General features: G+C 48.3%; 1 protein-coding gene across 1 annotated transcript; it reads right to left on the minus strand.

Annotated features, from left to right (window-relative positions):
- Positions 1–793: 793 nt before the first annotated feature.
- Positions 794–3,589, minus strand: Prnd (prion like protein doppel). Its single transcript, XM_005365567.3, has 2 exons — positions 3,541–3,589; positions 794–1,414 (listed from the first exon to the last, which is right to left on the minus strand). The coding sequence occupies exon 2, from the start codon at positions 1,401–1,403 to the stop codon at positions 870–872; it is 534 nt and encodes a 177-aa protein (XP_005365624.1). The 5' UTR covers positions 1,404–1,414; positions 3,541–3,589; the 3' UTR covers positions 794–869.
- Between the last annotated feature and the right edge of the window lie 15,152 nt (positions 3,590–18,741).

Genomic DNA, 18,741 nt, shown 5'->3' on the forward strand with positions numbered 1-18,741 from the left:
GGGCATCAAAAGTAAACAAGCATCTGGGCTTGGTGGCATGCCTGCAATCCCAGCATTCAGGAGGCAGAGGCCAGAAGATTGTGAGTTTGAAGCCAACCTGGGTTACCTAGAGAGATTCCCATCTAGAAAAACAGAGCAAAGAAATAAAAAACAGAGCCACAAACATGTCATTTACAAGGGGTTCATTAACTCTGCAGATCATTGCAGGGACCAGAGCAGCAAACACCAATCCTTGTGGACTAGAATCTAGGCACCACAAACACACCCTGCCCCGAACTTGCTTTCTGGGAGGTGAGTGGCAAATTTCCCTGCAGTTTGATTTCTGAACCTTTGTCTAGTGTAGTGGTCTACTTAGTTTAACGTCTTTGTAATATTTCAGTCTTACTGTAAGGTGTCAAGGTGCATAGTTGCTGCTCAGGGACTCCCACTCCACACACAAACCCGGACTTGGACCTGTGAGTCCTGAAGCGATCATGAGATAGCTCTGGGCTACACAGAGCAGAAAACCTGAGGGGAGACAGACCAGGAGAACCCCGGCTCTGCTGCTTCCTGTCTGTATTGGGGGGTGACTTCAGCAATGGAAAGCCCAGTTTTCCTGGCTACCTCCACAAGCTGGGAGATCAGGTGCAGTGTGCAGCACGGTTTCTGTGTTCTTTCCCTGGTCTATCACCTAGTGGAGTTGCAAAAGCACTGAAACACCGTATTAAACACATGGTTGGGAGGACGCGTACGTGGGAGGGACTTTTGAAGTGCTGTGAATTGCTACACGCTGGTACCTTCATGACACGTGGGGGCTAGAGAATGAGAACTAGGGTACCGCTGTCCACCTTTGCCCACCAGTTCACCTCTGTGGCTGCTAGCCTCACTGTTTATTTTACAATGAACCAAATGAAACCCAACAGGCAGACCATTGCTGGTTGGTCCACAGTGACCCTCAGTGCAGCTCCCCGTTCCAGCCAGAATTCGCAGTGCTTGGTGGAGCAGATCTCTTTGATCAGCCGCCAGAGGACTCGCTGGTGGAGCCTGCTATCCTGCTTCTCCCGGGAGAACTCAGCCTGGTTGGCCGCCTGGGTGGCGTTGATGCAGCTGGCCACCAGCATCTCCTTGGTCACATTGGCGTCAGAGCAGCCTTCGTAGTGGATCCCATCCGGGAACTGCCAGTAGTTGGCCGCGTAGTATCTGTTGCCCTCTGCTCCGAAGTCGATGTCCAGCTTCCGGCCTTGCTTGATGAAAGCTCCTGGGCGGTTCTCAGCCACACGGGCTTCGGTGATCTGGTTGCTGCTGGGCAGGGCCTTCCGGTTCCACTTGAACCTGTGTTTTATGCCCCTTGCCTTGACCGCGGAGAGGTGGCTGGCTAGCAGCATGCAGAAGATGGCCAGCCCCCATGTGCCCAGGCGCTTCATGGCGTCAGAATCTGCAAGGGAAAGACTGGGCTGTTATCCTCCCCACATGCCTAGGACTCCCGCCCGCCAAGAGGTGACAGATTTAAAGGAAGTCTTGGCTCATAATGATGTCTCACGCACAGGCTACCTGGGTCAACTTTACTATCAGCTTGCTTTGTTTTTTTGCCCAGGGGATTGCTCCACTTGGCCTGTTCTTCACTGTTTGGCAATGAGAAGCTGCACACGGCTATTTGAAGACTGTTAACCATGCATAGGAAAACAGATGCACCTGTAGGCAGCTTTCCCTTGTGCTGCCCAGGTCTCTCAAGTCAACGACCCCTGGGAGGTAAGAGTTGGAACCAAAGGACCTGATCTAGGCTGTGTTTTCAGTCTTCCTTACTTCCTATTGATTTCCCTGAGTTGGCACTGGTCCAGATCCATCCCACTGTCTCCTCTAAGAAACTGGCTACTGGATCTAAAGGGATCATTGGGAGGAGGAGGCCAAGGTGGAGGGGAAAGGGAGGATGGACACAGCCATCTCTTCAGAGCCTTGGGTCTGGGTCTCCTACATCACCATCAAAATGTGTTGTTGATAGCTTTCCCAATCTCACCCAGGGGACAATGTGCCCTCTGCTCATCCTTATAGCTTTTAGTTACATGCTTATTAAATGTCAATTACTACATAGAGCCCTTCTGTGATATGATCTAAGTCTCAAGAGGAGAAAGTACTTTTATTCAATTTTTATGAGACGTTCTGGGATTCAGAGATACCAAGTAATTGGCCCAGAGCTGCACCGTAGTAGGTGGCCAACTTGAATTCAACATTGATTCTGAGAGCAGACACCATTAACTGTCCCATTGCCCATGAGGAAGCCAGAGGCGGGTACTGCTAATGGTTTGTGTTGCTGGGGGGGGGGGCATGACGACTCCTAACTCAACAGAAACCAGGGCCATTCCTTATTAAAATCCCTTATTTTAAGAGACATCAGAGCAATGGTTCTCAACCTGTGGGTCTCGACCCCTCTGGGCTCACACATCAGATATACTGCCTATCACTTATTCACATTGCATTTCGTAACAGTAGCAAACTTAGAGTTATGAAGTAGCAACAAAATCATTTTATGGCTGGGGGTCATCACGACAAAAGGCACTGAACTAAAGGGTGGCAGCATTAAGAAGGTTGAGAACTCCTTCATTAGAGGAAAGGGATGTTAGCAAGACTTGGGAGACTGCCAAGGTTATCCCAGGGTCCAAAGAGCTGCTGAACTCAGAAGCTTTCCCCCCACCCCCATCGTCACCAGTTGTATCAGCTGTGACATCTTGCTCCCGAAGCTAGTCACTGTGGAAATCACCCTGGAGACCAGCCTCAGAGTGTCCCAGCACCAAGATCTTTGTCTGTGTTCATCAGGGACATAGAGAGATTCCTACAGCACAGTGGGTCAGGCTGTCACCTAGATGCAGAATGGCTGTGGGTCCCTGGAGGGCCAGAGCAGGCATGTCTCCACCACTCTCTATAGAGCATCCCCAGACAGGCTCAATACTCCTGCTAGAGTGCGTAACTCTGGGGGTAATACTGGTGTTTATTGTATAAACAAAAACCAGGGCAAGACACAAGCCTATCCCAGCCTAAGCAGACCATACCTACCCAGTCACCTCTGGAGGATGCAGAGGGACATCACCGCCCCATCCTCGTCGGCATATCCTCATGGGTCTCAGCCCTTGGGCAGCTAAAGTATCCAGCCCCCAGCACCTCCCACCCCGATCACAACAAACTCAAGTCAACTTTTTCCCAAAGAGGTCCAAGTAGGGAGTTAATATTGGTTGACCTCCCACATAGGGGCTGTACCCCCATGATATCCACCCACATCATAGTAGGAGAAATTTTAAAAGTAATATATCATGGAAAATTTCTAAGAGTGAGTCAAATATTTTTAAAAAATGAAAGCACAGATTTCTTGAGAAAGGACTTAGTTTTTACAGATAAGGGCTTAAAAGCAGGAACAAAACTCCCACCAGTTGGCCCCAAGGTAGCATCACAGCATGGGAATGCAGACAGAGGCAGCTAGGATGGGGCTGTCATAGCTTCCCTGCCTGGGACCCGGCGACAGGAAGGGAAGTCACAAGCCACTGCTGGGCCTGGGAAACCCCTGCCACATACCTCCGTTCTCTGCTACTGTAACGTCTGGAGCCAGGAATCCACACTTCTCCGGAACACTTTCTCCAGGCCAACACTCAGCTATATAGGCACTGCAGGGGGAGGGGGCCTCTCTCCTGGGCAGCCCTTCCCTCTGCAGCAGGACCAATCAAGGGCTCCCTGGTCACTCCTCCATCCTGGAAGATTAAAGCCTCTTCCCTGATAAAACCACGTGAAGATCTTGAAGTTAAAAAAGTTAAAAAAAAAAAAAAGACCTGAGAACAATATTCAGAATTACAGCTTGGGTGGTTTCCATTGCCTGCAGGCAGGGGGGCTTACGGGAAGCCTTCTGGACACATCTGCTGTCCTGACACTTAAGACAAGCCTCCACAAGGGGCCTCTTTCAGGCAGCCTGCAAGGAAAGGGACAATTGAGAAGGACTGGCTTTTGCCTGTACCCCCATACCCTGTAGCTGGAGCCCATACAGATGGAAGAGTTGCTAGGCTTCTCCTGGTTAGATGAGAAAGCCAGACTGAGTGAGTAGAGACAAACTTGAGGGTTTCCCAGAACTCTGAGCTGTTTGGGGTCCCTAGGGATACTTGAGGGTCAAGGTTAGCCCCAAGGCTAATAGGCTACAGACCCGTAGGGAGGTAGACCTAGATGCAGCAGAAACCAGCTGTGCACAGATAATGACCCTGAAAGTGTTTTTCCTCGAGGCCTTCACTACCACCCATGCTCAGACACAGTTGAGGAGGGGGTACTAGAATCATGCACCACACAATGGCGGGAGGCTAGGTATGGGTGACTGTCCCAAGGCCTTACACACTGAGACTTTCCAGACTGTTCCTGTTATGATCACTATGGAAAAGCAAAATTAAAAGTGAGTTCTGTAGGTGAGGACAGGTAAGACTGTATACACAATGTATCTCACTGCTGTTCCCTGCCTCTCCAGTTTTGGGCTCCTTTGCACACTAAATTAAGCTGCCTTTCCTGTAAAAGTCAGCAGGTGGCGATAGAAGAATGTACAAAGGTTTCCAGCTTGGCTGTGAACTCAGGCTGCCCCTGCAGAGCTACTGTCCTTGGATTGAGGATTTCCAGCTGCAAACCCATCCCTTGCCTTTGTTTGTTTGACTTTAAAAATTTGTTTCATTTCCTCTTTTAAAAAATGTTTGCATTTCTTTGTAGACTTACAAAACTGTCTGTGCATGTGAACACACATGACAAACACCTCCATTAAAATCCTTGTGTAGATTATTTGCAAAATACAGAGAAACAAAACCAACCAAATGATCCCCCCCAATAAAACCACTTCTAATATTCTACTACCCAAAGGCAATGATTCCTGAGATTTTGTTGATTATATACATGTGTAAGGACATAATTAGGGCTTGCTATAGAAGGACCCAGAATCTTCTAGTCTATCAATTCTGTACTGGCCAGATCATAGGCTCAGACAGGCCCAAGCAGCAATACAATCTGGGGGCTAATTCCTCCATATGGGTATCAACCCTGTGGCTGCCCGCCTCCCGTCCCCACGGGTGCCCACCTCCCTCGGCTCTTTAGTCCTTTTCTGAGTAGGGCTTTGCCAGGGTATGGTAGGAGGCAACTTCCAAACTGAAGAGAGTACAGATTTCCCTTGATAGTGAACAAAGAGCCATTCTCAAAGCCACCAAGACGTGTGGAGGACAGAACATGCTGGATGGAGAAGGAGGAGGAGCTCTGCCAGCAGCCAAAAAGACAAGAAAAGTGTGACCCATCTGTGGAGCCTGCACGGCCAGCCCTGTCTCACAGACGGCCTTGCAGCCCTAAAGGACGGGGGGCAAGTGAGCAAGAGGGAGGCTTCTTTACAGGCTAGAGAGACCAGGGCCAAGGACATTGTCTCCTCACTCTGACAGTGATGTGAGAGCCACCAGGGTGTAATGGACCACCCTGGGATGTGGGTGTTCCGGGACCCCGGGGGCTGTGGCACACATCCTGTGAATGTACAAATATTAGAAATTTAAGTGTGTTGAAAAGAAGTGACAGGGAAAAGGGGGATCTCTAGTATGCATTGAGTGATCTTTATTTGATAACTTCTTTTTTTAAATTTTTTTTATTTGATAACTTCTTCAGTTTGCTTAGATCTTGAATTAGTTAGGAACACTGAAAAGTAAATGGTGACCATCTAGACACAACCTCCTATGTGAAATAAACTCTACATCAAAAGGTTTCTGTGCAGGAAGATAATTCCCTGCATTCATGCCAAGGAAGAGAATAGAATGGGTTAGCCAAGCTCCATCTTTAATGTGCCCAGGAAGGGAGGGAGGGAGGAAAAGAGGGGAGGGAGAGAAGGGAGGGAGAGAGTGAGATCCTAGTCTCTAAGATGGGGAGACATTAAGAGATCACGAAGGAAGACTCCCCATGGGTGAAATTCATGTCCTTGTAGAGAGACTGGGAAGCCCCTCATTGCTTCTGTCAGGGGAAACAAGCAAAGACCTATGAACCAGAGAGCAGGCGCGGACCTGCTGGCACCTTCACCTAGAACTTCCTTGTTGTGGTTAAATTTGATTGTCAAATTTATCGGATTGGGAAACAAACACTCGAGGGACTGGTGAAGTCACCTCCGGGCTGTCTGTGAGAATATTTCCAGTGCTGGTCAGATCCCGAGGGCTCCGCCATTGGTGGACTCGCGGTATAGCGGAAGGTGAGATGACACAAGGCAGGCCTGGCTGGAAGAAGAGCCCTAGGGAACTTCATCTTGCCTTGGCCACTTGGTCCTCTTCTCTCTTTCCCTCTACAGCGAGGTGAGGGTGCTCACACCAGAGAATCCAGCTGTGGTGTAGCAGGCTCCTCCAAACTGAAACTTCCCCCACCAGGAAGAGAGAGGGAAGCTGGCCAGGACTTGGGGACTAATCAAAACTTACAAGACCCAGAAAGCCGAAACCTAAAGGATCCTCTCTCCCTCCCCAGGATATATGATTGCTGGGGACAAGTTACCAGGGGACCCACCAGCTTTAATGGTGTAAGGAACTCCAGGAATGCAGCTGCCTGTGTTGTCTCCTATGCCTCTGGAGGGGCTTCAATGGTGAGGCAGCTTCCTTTCAGTCAGTCCTGTGGGCTCGAACTCTGATTCCAGTAAGCAGCCTTGATAAACTCACCGGTGCACACAGATAGACTGGAGTGGAGTTGTTTCTTAAGTCTATCATCCGGAACCTCTCTGTTATAGATATTGTCATTCATTTGTGCCTCCTCGGGAAAAGTCACACCACACAGTTGGCACATGAACAGGGACTGACAGAACCAAAGATGAGGCGAGGAGGAGTGGCTTCGTGAAGCTAAGAAGGGGTCGAAGCATGCCCCAAACCCAGATTTTCTCATTCTGAGAGACACAGGATTGTTCCCTGGCCTTGCTCAAGCAGACTCTAAGTGTAGACGTGCCCTTTCACAGAGCAACTGAGAAGGTCTCCAAGGCTACAGGGACTGGTTGCTTATCTGACTACTCAGTCAGATAAGAAGTCCTTATAAGGACGGGACTTACGTGGACTTGACTTTCTACATGACCTAATAAAGTTCCTTCTCCTGTTACCCCTGAGTATGCAAATGAAGTGTCCTCCATGTTCTTGCCGATGACATACACCACATGAATCAAAAAGGCCATTCTTCCTAGAGTTTAAATATCCCTTGCCCCCTCCAGATAAATGAGCTGTCCTCTGATATAGTCTCCCAGGTGTTCTTATTCCTGGGTGATCCGCCTTGGCCCCGCCCATGCTAGGCCTCCCTGGTTGGGCTAGGGCTCAATAGTCTGACCGCGCCAGATGATGAAGTGGGCCTCCAATCAGGCAGCCCTGTATTGGGAAGGAGTAGCTGCAGGGCCCTTGCATTGGGGAGGGATGATTGCATGGCCCCTGCACTGGGAAGGAATGGCTGTATGATCCTGGTTTGTATGCTGACCTATGTAGCCAAGGCCAACCTGTGTGAGAGGGAGCACCTGTGGAGCAGGCAGTTCTGCCTGGCTCTTTGCCCGTGTGGTTTGAGATGATGGGTACCCTTGAGGAGGTGGTCGCATGCTCTTTGAGATGAGTGGTAGGACACACAACCAAGGCTAAGCTGTCAGGGAATGGGTGTCTTTGGGGGGTGGGAATCTTAGGGTGGCCATCTTCTCTATGATATGGCGTGCAGTGCTTCGTTGATGAGCTACCATGTGAATGTGGGGACGTCCCTTGAACCTCTGGTGAACTAGAGGATATATCGTAGTGCCTGTAGTACCACATGTAGGATTGAAATCACGCTGCGGCATCAGTTGCATGGCTTGAGTTGTGGGTAATAAGACATGTAAACAAGTAGTCTGGGCTGTTTTTCCAGAAAGAACTTGCCTGTAGAAGCGGGGAGGGTTTATGGTGGGGAAAAGATGTGTGGACGTGCCTGCACACTCATCTCCAAACTGTCCAGGAAAGTAGAAGAAGGGGGGAGATGGAGACGTTGGCTTGCTGTTTCCTATAGCTAGCAGGGTGCAATGGCAAGAGAATGCAAATTAGATCTACGCTAAAGAGTCCTTCCTGAGATCCTCGGGGCCGGGAGAGCAGCTGGATAACAAGGAGGAAAAGAACAAGGTGAAATTGATAAAAGATACCCTCTGGGACTGACCTTTCATACAAAGGAGGGGAATATCCGCGGTCCAGCATGTAGGTCGAACATTAATCATGACCTCGTACCAAACACTATGTGACTGCTTGGGCTGGAAGGACTTTTAAACAAGCTCTGTAAGCATCACAGCCTGATCTGTGAGGCCAAGGGGTGCGGGGCTGGATGGGATCCACTGAGTGCCGCAGAAATAGGAAACCGGCTAGCATGGCTGTCCAGCCCTCCTTGAGAGAAAGGCTGCAGAGACTGAAGCAATGCAAGGGAAACCAGGATCCAACAGGACGGCTCCTATGAGCAGTCAGGAACTCTTAATTATTGCCTTATGAGGTTCCCACAAACGTCAGGGACTGACAGACAATCCAAGAAGGACAGGCGTTGTCGGGAACTGAGTATAGGAGGGTGGTGGTTGATGGCGGTTCACTAAACTAGATAGGGCTGGAGTCACAGGAGAGAGTTGAGAGACAGAGACTGGTTCAGCGGGGACCCAGGGAATGGTACAGGCCTTCAGTGGCTTTGCTGAGACCCATGGTGGAGCGTGATCTTTATAAGGCAGGAGAAACTCGGTGGAGCCAAATGGTTTAGAGCAGCTCACAAATAGATTCATGAACGGAACTCAGGAGGGGTTGAGAGAAGGACAAAACAGAAAAGGGGTCTGTCAGGGTCACTCAAAGGCAAAGGGGTCTGTCAGGGTCACTCAAAGGCAAAGGTGGTGATGTGTGTGTGTCAAGCCGGAGTTTTCCAAGAGAGAATCAACAGAGAGTGCTGGCAGCACCTGGAAGGTTCTAAAGTCTGAGAAGCAGTTCACAGAATGCATGAACAATAAAACAAGGCAGATGAAAAGGCTTGGGCTGGTGGTGAGGGGTTATCTCCCCCGACTATACAGTCTATGTGGCTCCCTCTTTGCCCAGTTCAGCTGCCCAGTTGCCCAGGTTCTTCTCCTCTCTCTCTCTCTCTCTCTCTCTCTCTCTCTCTCTCTCTCTCTCTCTCTCTCTTTTCTTGTCTGTCTGGCTTTCTTCTTCCTGTCCCCTCTCTCTAAGAGGCAACTTGAGCCTCTCTCCCTTCTCTGCCCCTCCCTGTCTCTCTTGCCTCTTCTCCTCTCTCTTTCTCTCTCTCTCTCTCTCTCTCTCTCTCTCTCTCTCTCTCTCTCTCTCCCTTTTTCTCTCTTTCTCTGCTGTTGGTTGCATTGCAGAACTAGGTGGTAAGTACCTATTGCTAAAGGCATTGCACACTTTGGATTCAGGATTTCAGAAAATGAAGATAGGGATGAACTGGAAGTTCCCTCCATGCTGGCTGGCTTTGATAGTGCCAGAAAGTCCCTTGTGGGTTACTGGGGGAGAATTGTCATCAACGGTCCTGTTGGCTATATAGACTTTAGGTCTTCAATTACCATATGCCAGGCAAGATATGCTCATTGGTGCAACAATGACCCAACAGGGTGTAACCAGCTGCTTTCCAATTGGGTTTTAAGGCCCATTCCACAATGCTGGTCATGTGGCTGCCATAGTCATCCACACTCCTGTGGGTAACTCCTTATCTACACTCCTTTACACACTTAGTAAGTCCACTGGTTCACACAGCTAAACTCGAGTGGGATACTCTCTTTTGTCCTGTCATTGTGGCCTTTTGGGGGTGAATAGCTATTGGTTCACATCTCCTTAGGAAAAGTCACAAGACACTGGCCAATAAATAAACCATGGACAGCATCCTCTCAAACTGTGAGAAACATAAATCCTCCCCCTTTATTGGTGCCAGGTATTTGGTCACAGTGACAATAAAGCGGCTAATACATTTCTACCCACAAAGACTCTGGTGCTCTGTCTCAGAAGAATTGTGATACGCCCCAAGGAGTACTAAAGGCTGCTGCCCACCTCATGCAGGAAGGAGCAGGTGCTTGTGAAGTAGACTTTGGGGCTAGAGAAATAGTGGAGACATAGAAAGCAGAAGCAGAGTGGGTATTATATTTTAAGGTGACCTCTGGGCTGTCCAGAAATGAGTGGACAGGCAAAGGTGGAGACTCCCAGCTGAAGGTTGGGAGATTAGAGGAGGGGCAGACAATGCCATGCTTCTCCATCAGTTTAAAGTCCCTTGTTCTATGTTTCTCATTGTCTCTGATAATTCAGAAAGCATGATGGAGCCTGGGAGATTCTATTGCCTCAGACATCTTGAGTAGTGGGCAGGCAACTTGATCTGCAGTCTGCATTGAATGAAATATGAATGCTCCTAGGTATGGAAGAGAAGGCTTTTATTATACATATGAGGGAGAGAACAGCCAGAGGCATTTGGAAGATTGAACTTGGCCAGCAGAATAGACCAGGCCATTGGTGAGGGCAGGGAGAGGGAGCCAGAGAGGAAGAAAAGAGAGAGGAAGTCAAGCAAATGGACAAGAAGAGGAAGAAGAACCAAGAGAGAGGGACAAAGAGGCCAAGAGAACTTGTGGAAAAAGGAAAGGGGAAAGAGAAGCTGGGGGAAATGAAGCTTGAAGCTTAGGTGCTGGAGATGTTTAAGGTAGGGGCAGGGTGAGAGGTGCTGAGTGAACCTGGCCTCTGTAACAGGTACTTGTGATGTTGAGAGAGTCTTGTGGCCACTGTCATCATCCCTGGTGGTCTTTACTCTCATGGGGGTCCTCAGGTGTTTGCCATGAGCTCTGCCTGTGCCACTCCAGTTCCCATTAGAGGAGAGCATCTGCCTCTGCTCCCTCATGGGAAGAACCCTCTGCCCCACACAGCCACTTCTGTCCTTTCTGGGCACCTCTGGGCGAGGCCGCAGTTGACAATGACAACTGGTTCCACATCATGCGTGAAGTGCCACAGGTTCCATGTCATGGCTGCTACAATGAAGGCTCATCAAATGCTGTTGGGCGCATACATTTGGGAGGGCAGCGTTCCAAATACACCCTTCCCTTGAAACAGTATAAAGCATTGTAAGTTTGCAATGGCTGCTTTGAATGCACAGGCAAGTGTTAACGTGTTAATTGTTGACTTACCAGAAGCACTAATGAAGCATTTAGGGCGATAAAAGCAATTGGCAAAGAACATAGAAGTTGGTGCCCGAGATTGGGTCTGTGATAACCCTAAGTCTCAAATCAAAGCTCTCTCTTCAGGTTAGCTTTGGTGGTGAAAGAATCACCAAGCTGTAGAGTCAGGCAGGAAAATGCCAAGGAGCTCACTTCTTGGGACTAGATCTGGCAAGAAGTAGGATTTAGGGACTCAATATTTCAAGTACTCTTATTGCAGTATAACATACAGAAAAGTACACACACACACACACACACAAATACAAAATCCAGTCATTTTTAACAAACTCCATACCTCTATCTATGTATGAAATAGGTTATTCCCAGCACTCAGGTCCTCAGTGGTACCCAATGTCTTGACTTTTAATATCAGGCTAGGCTTCCCTGTCTTTCGTGTGGAATCTAGATGAAGTCACATGGTAGGCTCTCCTTTAGGGCTGACTTCTTTTGATTGACATCATGTGTGTGTGTGATTCACCAACATCATCATCTTAGAGACATGATCTTCGGATTCTCACTGCTGGATTTGGTTATATAAACAGACCACAATCAACTTGTCTGTTCATCTTTTGTGAATGAATCTATTGCTATAAAAATTCTCTTGTAGGTCTCTTGGTAAATACAGTGTTTCCATTTCTGTTGGGCAAATACTCAGGAGTGGAATTCTGGCCACTGGTGAGGCATCTGGCACACCCTCAGGACACCCACTTCCAACACGGACGCCCTCAGTTGAAAGAATTGGCTAAATCCTCATTTCACTCTAACTGCCACATGAGAAAATGTCAGACTTCGCATCTGGATATGAACAACAGCCAATGAAAGTGACAAGTAGGTTGAGGGTGCACACAGCGGGGGAGGCCGGGTTTGAAAGTCAGCGCAGGGAAGGCCAAATCATCCCAGACCCGAGTCAGACAGGAGGACACATTCTTAAGAGATTCAGAGAGGGAGCAGGTGCAGAGGAGTGGGAAGGAACGTAATGTGGGCTTCCGAGAAGCTGAGCCCCACGCGAAGCCTCCTCTCGCAATACCTGACGTTCGCATAGCCCAAGCTTGCCAAACATCTTAGCGTGTGACAGGGGCACACCCTCACTCACCTGAATAATTTCCTTGTGAGTTTTGAGAAACAATATCTGGAGAGAATGAGAAGTCAGGAGGGAAAAGCAGCAGGTTTCCACCAGGTGGAAGAGAGGTGTGGAAACAGACTCTACAAGGGCCACTTAGGGTGAGAAGAAGAGGTGGTGCTGGACTTGTGCTGGGGCCTGAAGCAACCTCCACAGCCTCAGAGCACACAACATCCATTCCTTCAAGGCCCAGAGCTCACCCCCAGAAAATCTTGGCTTGGTTCTGAATGAACTCTTGGTCCGTGCACATTCAAGAACCTTGTACTATTTCCGCTTTCTTCATGACCACCCTCCCACCCCCCGCTGTCAGTTATGAACCCTCAAAGGGGTCGTTATTCAGTTTAGTAAGACTGGATTGTGAGAAAAGACCAATGCCCGTGGGCTTCCCTTTCATTGAGTTCTCTGGTCCATAGTCCACAATGAGCCAGGGCGGATGACGCACAGCAGAAAGGGCCTGGAGGCTTAGGAATCTTCCAAGTGGTTTCCTTCTACATTGAAGTTGGGGCCTTGGAAGGGCGAGCTTTATCCTGAAGCTGAGTGGATGCCTCCAGCGTGTAAGGGCACATCCCTTGCCTGAGTGGTGCTGGCGAACGGGGTGGCAGGCATGCCCACAGGGTGGGCTTTGCATCATGACGGCAGAGGCCTTTGCCAGCTTTCCACAACTCCCACTGTATTACAGCCAACACTCCCTGCTTCATGATAACTCGTAATTAGCCTAGCCTTATGCCAGGACTGATTGCCACATTATCTGTGTGGGAGGAACACTCGCTGGCTTAGAGTTTTGGCATCGTCACAGACACCAGGCAAACTACACAAATTTGGTTGAACATGCAACTTTTCACTTGGTGCCAGACCATCGTGGTGCAGTGGTTGAGCTCTATATAGAATGGAAACATTTCTGTTTGTTCTTCAGTGGGCACAAGCAGGTGGCACCTTTGGCAATCCTAAAGTGAATGCTGAGCAGAAACTTCTAGCTGTTTAAGGGCACAGAGTAGACCAGATCTCTTGGGGGAAGCCCGGAAAGCCCACACGGTTCTGAGGATGTCTTAGGACTCGCGCAGAACAGCAGGCACACTAAGGGATGCTCACAAAGAGATGGTGTCCACTGAATTGTGTCCTCACAGAACGTCTAGGTTGAGATTCTAACCCCTAGGGCCTCAGAATGTGACTGTATTTGGAGATCAGGTTTGGAAAGGAGAGATTGGTTAGGTGGTTAGGATGAGGTCACATGTGTGAGCCATAATCCAAACACAGCCCAAGTCCTAACAAGGAGAGGTGACTATGACACCCATGGAAGCCTTTTGCAGGGAGAAGGTGACCTCTGTACCACATTCCTGAGCACCACTGTACACTGATGACAAAGAGTTTCCATAGTATGCCTCTGGGAGAACTAATGGTGCACCTTTGAGCAAGTGACAGGTGTTCCTGGATGTCATCAAGGCACAGGGACTAGATAGGACCCTGGAAGGCAGTGGGCCAGGATGATGTGTGCTCTGAGACAGAGACAAAGACAGGAGATAGAGGACGAGGGAGAAGGGGAGGGAACAGGGAAGGCCGCAGGGGTGTTTGTCTAGGAGTGGGACAAAGGACTGCCTCTGGCTAGAGAGGAGACGGACGGTTTAGGAAAATGACGGTTTATATTGGTAAAGGTGGATACCTCCTGTTAGGATGAGGTATTTAATTTTAATTGGACAGGTTATTTAGGTGAGCCAAAGAGAGCTTTTGATTGCCGGATTTCAACACTTTGATAGCTGGACATTGGTAGTCAGCCTCAGGAGGAGGAAGTGGCCAAATAAGAGAACAGACTTCAGGGCTAGCTTCAGGAATATAATCTAACAGCTTTCAGCAAGGCGAAGGGAATGGGGGAGAAGGGCAAGGCCTGCCAGAGTCTTGTTCACCATGCTCTAGCTGGCCAGTGATCCTTCAGTAACCACCACTGATAATAACATTTCTAGTACTTTCCCTGTGTATTTCATTTCTTTGTCTTCTACAAGGTACATCTATATCTATAGATGTATATTTACAGATTTGTACTTCGATTTTTATAACATAATATACAAATTTAAAGGGTTAAAAATTAAAAAAATAATTTAAAAAGTATGAAAACTGTATTTTGTATATATTACATTTAGCTCCTTTTTTTGTAGAAAACAAATGGAACATTTAATTTTTCTTTAAATTCAAAAGCAATATTAAGAAGGTAGGGTAAGAAATTAAATATAAGCACAAGTTCTACCCTAGCCCTACTTATCAAGGCAGCATAACCAAGTGGACTTGTGGAGAGACCACCTGGGCTCAGAGGATCTATCAACAACCTCTCTTGTCTGGAACTGTTTCATCTTCAGCCACCTCTCCTCTTGCCCTTTGGTGGACCTGGAACAAAACACCAGTTAACACTGCCTGGCTGACTGTGCCATTACATCTTTACCACTGAGTCCCTCCGAGGCAGCCTGAGCCTCTTTCTATGTTTCATACTCAACTGGAGGATACCCCTTCAAGGATTCTGTACACCTGTCCAAGCTAAGGGGGATAGTTTTCATTTCCCCATAGCAGGCGAATTTGGTATGGCTCTCTTCTTCAGCGGCTTCTTTGTGGACTCTAGGGACAGAGAGAATCCAGCCTTGAACAGAGCACTGTGGTCCAGGTTCATTGCCATCCTGCTCCACACTTGTAATCCTCCCACATCCGTCCTTGGGACCCCTCTTTGGAGCCAAAGCTGCGGCCCTGCTGTTTCTTCACTTTCTCTTTTAGTTCATGGAGTTCCTTAAGTAATGAGTGCTTTTTGAAGCATAGTTTACCGTGAAACATTCTATCACGTGTATATTGTATATGTATCTTAAAATTTAAATTGTGTTACAATCAAATTGGCTCTGAGGGTCAGAGTTCAGAATCAAGTGCTATCAAATTCTCTAGTGGGATGTGTTGGCTGAGGCTGCCTGTTTGTTCCCAACTGCCTAGACCACTAAACAAACCCAAGAAGTCTGTATTAATTGTAATACTGTTTGGCCAATATCTTAAGCATATTGTTAGGTGCTCTCATATCCTAAACTAACCCATCTCCTTTAATCTGTGTATCACCACAAGGTCGTGGCCTACTGGCAAAGTTTCGGCAGACTCTGGCGGAGGTGTCTGTCTCCTGCGGATGGCTACGTGGCTTCTCTCTGAATCCACTTATTCTCTCTCTATATCTTTCTCAGCCTGGCTATGTTCTGTTAAGCCATTGGTCAAAAGCAGTTTCTTTATTTAACAATGACAATAATACATATTCATAGCATACAAAGGAAAGTCCCACATCAGGGATGAAGTGTGCTCTGACCAATGAGACTCTAACAATCTGAGACATGTGGTTACAACAGACTCATGTGTTGGAGGCTTAGTCCCTATCTGGTGGCTGCAATCATTGAGAGATGACTGAGTTGTGTCAACACCAACTTCATCAATGGGTTAATCCATTAACAAGCTCACACTGAATGGACCATTAGGAGGTAGGGCTTCCTTGGAGAAGGCAGGTCCTTGGGGATGTCTTTGGAGGTGCTATCTTATTTCTGGCCCTTTCCTGTCTGTCTCTCTGTTTTCTGACCATGAGATGAGCAGCCTGCCCCACTACATCCTTCCCACCATAATCTTTGCCATAGGGCATCTACAACAATGGTGCCAAGTGACCATGAACTGAAAATTTAGAAACTGAGTCAAAGCAAACTTTTCCTCCATTAAACTATCTTTCAGGTATTGATGACAGCAATGAAAAGTATAAGTAACTAACATGGATATTAGAAGACATTTCGGTAGCACTGGCCACCTTCTAGAGGGTTGCCAAGGAAGTCCCTGGGAAGGTGAGGAGGTGACTGTCTAGGAGAGTGGTTGAACTGGCTGGAAGTTATCAGTTTCTAAGTATGTGTGTGAAAATTTACCAGTTTCTAAGTATGAGAGGTGCCTTGAATGGACATACCAACCAGTTTATCCTAAGGGAAAATTTAAAATTATTTTCATGATTTGGGGACTTTTTTGTTTTTTGTTTTTGTTTGTTTTTTTGAGAAGCCAGTGTCTCAGAAGTGTGACCTGGGACCGTGTGGGGCAGCAATGGCCCTCTGAGGCCTAATTCCCTGCCCTGGTTTTCAAAGTATCATGAAATGTTGGACCCAGAAACAGCAGCTTGAAGAATCAGTCCTGGGCTCATGGGAGGAAGGACAGAGGTCTCTTTCTGCTGGATGCTGGCTTTGAGGTAGCTACCCCTGAAAGTCCCTGTCATAATTCTGAAGAAAATTACTGTTTATCTTACATATGCCTCTTGAACCACTGAAGCCTGTATCCGTGTTAGAGAAACAACATGGCCCCAAATGCCACCTTCCTTGTTCCCTTGCAGGAACTGTGAGTTAGCTTACACAGAGCAAGTGAATCTGCTGAAGGCCCAAGGAGACTGCGTGGTCTCGAGGTTAAGATAACGGTAGAAGAGAAGCCCGCGCCTTAGAGAAAGCACGCCAGGGAAGCCAGCCGGTATGTCAGTTCTGAAATAAGCTCAGAGCTCCACTGCCAGGAAGGCACTAATCCTGTCGACTCGGACGGTAGCTGGGCGTGCTGAGGTAGGCAGATTTCCATGAGTTAGAGGCCAGCTCGGGTTATAAGAGAGCCTGTCATAAACCACCCCCACAAACCAAACAAAGAAACATAATAAAAGGAACAAGAAGGTAAAGACGCCTCTGCCATATTCTGAGCCCTCAATGGTTCCACCAAATGGCTGACCGCACCTAGAGGAAGGAGTGTGACTGACTCCAACCTCGGCATCTTCTGGCCTTCAGGTCAGCAGTAGAATGGCATCTGGGAGCTTGCAGACCTCACAGACTCTGGAGCTACAGAGCCTGCCCTGGCCTACAGTCTCAGGGCCCGCATTTGACTAGCCTTGAGTGACTGAGGCACGTGTAGGAAGCCTTCCTTGGTGGGATGGCTCCCACCCTGATTTAGCTTAGCATCTCACTAACGGCAGACCTCAGGGTTGGGGCTCAGCTTCATGGCGTTCACAGAGGGACATGCCCATCCCTTTCCACGCTCCTTTTGTCGTTTGCCCAGTTCTCTCCTTCTAAGGGGATTTCCCGATAGATATCTGGTCTCTGGCACTGTATGTCAGAGCTGGGCAGCCTTCCGTTTCTTGATCTTTCAGAAGGCAGCAGATTTCTCAGCATAATATCTGCATCAGCAACACCTCACCACCTGGAAATTTGTTAGAAATGCAAATTTCCAGGCCCCACCTCATCCTCAGGAGTCAGTAACCCTATGAGTGAGACCCATCAGTCTGTGTAACAAGTCTTCCAAGGGTTGTGGATTCAGCTGCCAGGGCCTTGCGTTAGAGTGGTCCATGGGTCCAGCACAGCATCATCTAGGAACTTGTTCTGAGACCCAGGAGCTGGGACTGGCAGATTCATATGCATATTCAAATTCAAGGAGCCCTGCTCCAGGTCAAGAGGCATCTGACAAAATACTTGAGCCCTGCTGTAGCTTCCCTGGAGAATGTGGGTAGGATTCAGGAGAAGGCAAAGGTTGGAAATAGGTCAGTGGAGATAAATCCCAGTATGGGGTGGAGTTCTACGGAGCCAGAGAGGCAGCCTGGCTTAGGTGGAAATTAATCAGAATGTTTGGATCAGCTGGTTGAGTCAGGCCAAAGGTTTTAGTACTGGAGTAGATAGTAGTTCAGACCTATTTCCCTCCAGAGGTGGAGAACACTCTGAGGTTCTTAAAGGAGAAGGGATGGGGCGGGAATAAAGGCAGCATCTGGCATTTCTCCAGAACCATTTGTAGGGGACAGACAGGGATATACTTAAGGTATTTACTTTTTTGTTTGTTTGCTTGTTTTTTGTTTGGGTGCATCTGGAGGCTGGAGGTCGACCTTGGGGGTCATTCACTTTATTTTTCTGACATGGTCTTTCAATGACCTGGATCTCCCCAAGAAGCCAGGCTGGCTAACCAACAAGTCCATCTCCCCAGAGTTCCTGGAGGCTGGGGCTGGACCAGGTGTGATCCCAGGCTCACTCTGGCCGGGTTGTATCATTTAGCGGGCCAGCTGAGCAATTACGATGGTCAGATGACGGAGTTTATTTCCAGGAAGGAAAATGCCTAAAAGGGAGGGTGAAAACAGTTGTCAGAACTTTTGTTTAGGATTGACTCTGAGGTGCATTTTCAGATAAGGTGTGCTTTTGAGAGTTTGTCTTGTTTGTAGCTTAGTGAATGACATCTCAAGGTGTTACCCTTTCATCTTAGGTACCAACTGACTCTCTGATTACTGCAGGAGATGGGTATCAGCACCGGGTTTCCCCAATGCCTCAGCATCTTCTACAAACAGACGCGTACCCTGGCGGAGGCAACAAGTGTGTCAGTGTGATAAGACCCGTTCTGGTCAAAGATTCCTCTTGATGCTGTTCACTATCTGTTAGCACTGAAACACACCCACTGGTCTCCCACCACTCCGTGCCTCCTGTGGCCT

This window comes from Microtus ochrogaster, unplaced genomic scaffold (genome assembly GCF_000317375.1).
Source record: "Microtus ochrogaster isolate Prairie Vole_2 unplaced genomic scaffold, MicOch1.0 UNK3, whole genome shotgun sequence".
Classification (NCBI taxonomy): Eukaryota; Metazoa; Chordata; class Mammalia; order Rodentia; family Cricetidae; genus Microtus; species Microtus ochrogaster.

Bases quoted from the DNA above. Each gene is read 5' to 3' on its own strand.
- Prnd (XM_005365567.3), bottom strand. From the start codon at position 1,403: ATGAAGCGCCTGGGCACATGGGGGCTGGCCATCTTCTGCATGCTGCTA.